General features: G+C 51.1%; 1 protein-coding gene across 1 annotated transcript; it reads left to right on the forward strand.

The window, feature by feature from the left end:
- On the forward strand, positions 1 to 4,306 carry LOC134439708 (terminal nucleotidyltransferase 5C-like). Its single transcript, XM_063189618.1, has 3 exons — positions 1 to 72; positions 544 to 1,089; positions 3,298 to 4,306. The coding sequence occupies exons 1-3, from the start codon at positions 1 to 3 to the stop codon at positions 3,874 to 3,876; spliced, it is 1,197 nt and encodes a 398-aa protein (XP_063045688.1). The 3' UTR covers positions 3,877 to 4,306.
- Positions 4,307 to 6,137: the final 1,831 nt, after the last annotated feature.

The raw sequence follows: 6,137 nt of genomic DNA on the forward strand, positions 1-6,137 counted from the left end.
ATGACAGACTCAAAGACTGACCAGCGTCGCTTCCACAACCTCACACAGGAACAATTGGAGACGCTGGACCAGGTGAGATATTAAACAAACAAACACACACACGCGCGCGCGTGCGCAGACGCAGACGCAGACGCACACGCACACACACACAGACACACACACGCACACACCCACACATTAGATTTGTCTCGTTATCCTTTTCCTTCCCTTATATCCCTCTGTCATTAATGTTTATTTTTGTAGTGCAAGAAGATGACTTGTGTGAAATAGTTATTCGCAAGCATGTCTGTTTTTTACATTATACATTGATATACATTGATTACCGTATATGTTTACAATTTTATGCCATTCAACTCACATTCCCTATTTGCTATATAGCATAACAATATTGCTATGACATTACCGAGCATCTTAAGAAACAGATTATGACATGGCCATTACCATTTTGGTAATTTGGTCAGATTATAACAGAGGATCTGCAAGGGTTAACCTAGTTGACAGATGTCTGACAATTTTTTTGTGTGTGTGCTCTGTATAATTCAGGTCCTGACCGAGGTCATCCCCATCCATGGCCGTGGCAACTTCCCCACGCTGGAGGTCAAACCCAAGGACATCATCCATGTGGTGCGCGACAAACTGGTCGCCAAGGAGATCAAGGTGCGCGACGTGCGCCTCAACGGCTCGACGGCCAGCCACGTGCTGGTGAAAGAGAATGGCACCAGCTACAAGGACCTGGACATCATATTTGGTGTGGAGCTGCCCAAGCAGGAGGACTTCCAGATCATCAAGGAGGTGGTGCTGAGCTGCCTGCTGGACTTCCTGCCTCAGGGCGTCAACAAGGACAAGATCACAGCCCTGACCATGAAGGAGGCCTACGTGCAGAAGATGGTGAAGGTCTTCACCGAGCACGACCGCTGGAGCCTCATCTCGCTCTCCAACAACAGCGGCAAGAACGTGGAGCTCAAGTTTGTCAACTCGCTGCGTCGCCAGTTCGAGTTCAGCGTCGACTCCTTCCAGATTATTCTGGACCGCATGCTGGAGTCGTACCTGGAGGCGGAGCAGAGGCAGGCGGCCCAGGAGGCCCAGAGGGTTGCTGATGCTTCTGCTGCGGCCGCCGCCGCTGCTGCAGATGCTTATGCAGCCACTACCGCCACCACTTACACCGATGACATCTCCTCATCGACATTCCAGAATGAAGCCCCCTTCACTGGGACAACCCTCACGGAAGTAGTACACTCACCAGCCAGCAGAGACTCAGACACAATCTCACAGGCTCAACATGAAACAGACTCGCAGACAACTTCCCCTTCAGCCACACACACAGAGCCGGAGGCGGTAGCAAACAAAGGCATAAGTGATGCCACCTCCCTGTCAGAGGCCAAGACTCTCCAGGAGGATGGCGATGCCTCGGGCTCTATCTCGCAAGCACACTCCGAATTGCCTGAGGCTTGTTGCAAGGAGGAGGAAGTGGCGGTGGAGGTGGAGCTGGGGGTGGAGGTGGAGGTGAGGGTTGAAATAGATGCACAGCAGCCTGAGCAGCAGCAGGAGGCTGAGACAGCGGGAGATGTCACGGGGGAGCACCCGAGGTCCAGTCAGACTGCGGCAGTCCCCATGGAGGAGGAGGCACATACACAGCCTCACGACTACAAACAGAGTCCTGACAGGTCGGAGATAGCCCCCGCCGCCGCTGAGAGGGGCACAAACAAACAAAGCAGGGCAGCCCCGAAGGAGAGAAAGGGGAGACAGCAACAAAAGGACTCAAAGGCTCTCCTGTTTGCCACACAGATAAACGGAGAGAACGGCAACCACACGGAGAGGGTTGCCAGCGCCCCCGAAGAATGGATTCCAACATATTCCGCTATCGTGTGCGAACCGATGGAGGTGGATGAGGAGGAGAGCGTGAAGGCTAACAATGCCGTGCAAGCACACATGCCCGCCCTGTCCGTTGCACCCCCACTGTCCTCTCCACTGCCCACACCCTCCTCTCCGCCGTCGCTCTGTCCCTTCGTTATGACAACGACGCAGGTGGACGGCGACCTAGTAACGGCAGTGGACTCATACCACGAATACCCGTTGCCGCCCCCTGCTAAGAAGAACACCAGGAGCTCCCAGATGGTCGTCTTGAAGCACTCGTCACCCAAGCCACCGCGGAAGATGTCCAAGAAAGTCACGAGCACGCCACCGGCCTCGAGAGCAGTGTGTGAGAAACCCACAGCCAGGTCACCAGCAGCGCTGCAATCTCCCTTAGCGGCCCCACAGAGTAAGCTGCTGTGCCCGCCCAAAATAGATCCCGCAGAGTGTGCCCCTATGCAAGTGGAGTCGGGACGCGTGTCAAACTGCTCACGTGAATCCCCCTGCTGTTCCCCTCCTGTGACAGAGGCATGTTGTCTCCCACCAACCCCCTCGCCAGAACTGTCCGCCCCCTCCTTGTCAGCTGCCACCCCTGAGGAGACCCGCTCCACACCCCAGGAGAGGGAGCAGGAGGAGAAATGTCCACCGCCCTGCCAGACTCAGACGAATGACTCATCGTCCAGCATGTGCACACACACACAACAAGAAGTGCTGTCACACTCACACACGCAAGTGCAAACACACACACAAGTGACGGTGGCGGCGGCAGCAGCAGCCGAACGACCGCCCGGCCTCCACAGGGACCAAAACACACAGACAGAGCCGTTGCTCATAGAGACACTGCTGCCAGACACGCCGATTATTCAGGTTAACTCTCAGCCTCTTGTCCACATGGAAGAACCCACAACCCCTGCCCTCAACTCTGACCCTCTACCTGCCCAGGTAAAGCAGCCAACTCCTGTTGAAGAGTCCAGGCTACAAGCTGGGCTTTCGTGTCAACAGGCAAACAATGTGCCCATTGTCACATGTGACACTGACAGGGATCCCGCACGGGACGTGTCAGAACCTCACCTATCAGGTCATGAAAATGAGGCGTCGAGCTCTTCTTCACAAATTGATTCTCCTGAACCAGCAGAGATGCCTTCCATAGTGTCAGACGTCAGCTGCACACAGTTGCACATGGACATGATTGCTCAGGCAAATCCCCCACAATGTGTCTGTAAGGCTGCAGGGGCAGCCATGCCCTCCCCAGTCAACCCCTTCGTGGTCATGCCTCCAACCCTAGTGGAGATACCAATGGAAACTGTGGAGGTCACCACATGGTCTCCACCCTCTGACCCTGTCGCCATGGTAATGGGAAGCCCTCCTCTGTTTTCGTCTTCTCTGTCTATTCCCCCTCTGCCTCCTCCTCCTCCACCTCCTCAAATCCCTCCGCCTGCTCGGGAGGTGCCCAAAGTCACAGTGGTGGCAGAGAGCATGTACGGGGACTTTGAGCAAGCCATGGACCACTTACGCTACCGCCTGATAGCCACACGAAACCCGGAGGAGATCCGCGGCGGCGGGCTGCTGAAATACAGCAACCTGCTGGTCCGCGAGTTCAAGCCGGCCAGCGAGACCGAGATCAAGACGCTGGAGCGCTACATGTGCTCACGCTTCTTCATCGACTTCCCCGATGTGAACGAGCAGCAGCGCAAGATCGAGTCCTACCTGCGCAACCACTTCATCGGAGAGGAAAAGAGCAAGTATGACTACCTGATGACGCTTCGCCGGGTGGTCGATGAGAGCACCGTGTGCCTCATGGGGCACGAGCGTAGGCAGACCCTCAACATGATCACCATCCTGGCCCTCAAGGTCCTCGGGGAGCAAAACATCATCCCCAACACCAACAATGTCACCTGCTTCTACCAGCCCGCTCCATACATGACCGACCACAACTTCAGCAACTACTACATCGCCAACGGCCAGTCTCCGGTCATCTACCACCCGTACCCACTGCACATACACATGCAGACAGGGCTAGTCTAGTATCCAAGGCTTGTGGCCCAACTCGAGGGCCAAGAAACAGGAAGCTAAGCTAAGCTGAGATGTGATATTAAAACGGCCCCAAAACAATACACATCTTACAAAACAAACACAAAATGGCCACTTATTCTTCCTTCCAAAAAAGAAAAATACCTGGAGGCAACAATCCCAGCACTTGGCACGAAGCAAAATATCCTTTTGTGTGCTACAGTGTATCCGTACATGTGAAAAAAGTATGTTCATGCATATCACAGGGAACGAGCGAAAAATTGACAAATTACGGGGTTTAAATGTTTGTACAGCCACTCTTCCACATGCTGTTTGTCACACCAACAAACCAATCCTAGCACTTGGTTGCCTGGTGTTTTTATCTGATGACGATGACGGCAACCGATGCCTGCACCATGCGATGCATCTAATTGAAATCATAATAAAAAAAACGTGAGCTGATGTTCTGCATCATCTCTGGAGGATGCTGGTCGTTCAATGCACACCTGTGGCTCTGAATGCGAGATCCGCTTCAACCCGAGGACAAGCGGGGGTTTGGAAAAGGGCACATACGTGCGCCAGAGATAAGGGAGAGTGACTCCAGGAGAGATGGAGAGATGAAGTCACTGTGAAAATGAGCGACAGGTAGATAGACATACTAGTCGAGAGAGAGAAAGAGAGAGAGAGAGAGAGAGAGAGAGAGAGAGAGAGAGAGAGAGAGAGAGAGAGAGAGAGAGAGAGAGAGAGAGAGACTGAGTCAGAGAGACAGGGACAGAGACAGACTGAGTCAGAGAGACAGAGAAACGCTTTCTGTTCTCTCCAGGGACTCTGTAACACCAGTAAGCATATGAGAGGAGTAGACAGCAGACATTATTTGCCGTAACTGCTGACAGTCTGCTGGGAGAGTTGAACGAGAAGGCCTTTCTAGACGGCCTCAGCAGTAGCTCTTTCTGAAATATCACAACGTTTATTAACATACACAGGCAGAGTTATACTGTAAATGAAAAAAATAGATATATGCGAGGCCTATATCAGTAAAATAAGGTTCGTTTATTCTCAGCTACACAAAGCCATTTGTCTTTGTGATAATAGTTGTGTCCGACTGGGGATGGGCTGACTGCCAGCAGTCAGGTTATTAACAGGCCATAAGACACAAAGAAGATGCTCTTATCGAAACCTGTGTACGACAAACAAACACACACACACACACACACACACACACACACACACACACACACACACACACACACACACACACACACACACACACACACACACACACACACACACACACACACACACACACACAGAGGAGTGTAACAAACCCAAGGCTGCATTAAATAAGGTAGTAACTCTATGCAGAAACCAGCTAATTTTGACAAATCTTCTTCATAAGCATGCAAACATGCACACACAGTAAACAACCGTACGTTGAGGACAGCCAAGTGATCATTCAAACAAGAAAACAGAATATTTCACAACATGTAGAATATGGCTCTCAGTGTGTTTATCTCTAAGCAGACGTCACAGGGGGGCTGGGAGTTGTATTCATAGTGAAACCATTCCCTCCCCTCCCCCATCTTCCTCTTCCTCTTTCTCCTCCTCCTCCTCCTCCTTGTTTCTGAGCTGAAGCGAGCTCTGAGTCATACCTCTGTCCCATACTCTATCTCTCTGGGAGGGTGATTGATTGCGGTATACCGAGCCACAGTTGGATCGGAACTGAACTGAAGTGGGGAAAATGTCAGAACTTCTTCCATGATGTGAGTTTATAAAAAGAAAGACGAAAGAAGAAACTTCCTTTAAAAAAATATCCTGATGTTTTATCAGAGACATTTTTACGTGTCTGGAATGTGATAACTCTAGTGTTGGATCTGTGCTCAGAGTTTGTAGCGAAGTGACCAGAGTGTTCTTACTGCCAGTCGGTCATTTATTTGTTCATGTTTTTAGTCTTTTATTTTACCCACAAGGACTTGAGTCAGACCGCGTCTGATGGTGTTGTAACAGAATGTGCCGAATGTGTTTTGTTTTTCTAAACAAGGGGGCTGGGGAGGACAGTAAAAGTTGTAGTGGTCTGTTGTGTATCCTTGATGCACTTAGTGATATTTTCTATTGGCACGGAGGAATAGAAAAAAATGTATTGCAGTACCCCCAGTGGAAGTTTGTATTAAATGTCATGTTCAGGTGCATGTTCAGCCTCAAAGGACATTCAATGTTAGTGTTGAACACTACAGACAACTGCTGTAGGGTTAAGATATCAGCAACCTCTGCCTGAAAAA

Source organism: Engraulis encrasicolus, chromosome 23 (assembly GCF_034702125.1).
Source record: "Engraulis encrasicolus isolate BLACKSEA-1 chromosome 23, IST_EnEncr_1.0, whole genome shotgun sequence".
In the NCBI taxonomy this organism is placed as follows: domain Eukaryota; kingdom Metazoa; phylum Chordata; class Actinopteri; order Clupeiformes; family Engraulidae; genus Engraulis; species Engraulis encrasicolus.

Bases quoted from the DNA above. Each gene is read 5' to 3' on its own strand.
- LOC134439708 (XM_063189618.1), top strand. From the start codon at position 1: ATGACAGACTCAAAGACTGACCAGCGTCGCTTCCACAACCTCACACAG. The intron at 73-543 runs GTGAGATATTAA...TGTATAATTCAG, and splicing joins AATTGGAGACGCTGGACCAG to GTCCTGACCGAGGTCATCCC. The intron at 1,090-3,297 runs GTTGCTGATGCT...CCTGCTCGGGAG, and splicing joins CGGCCCAGGAGGCCCAGAGG to GTGCCCAAAGTCACAGTGGT.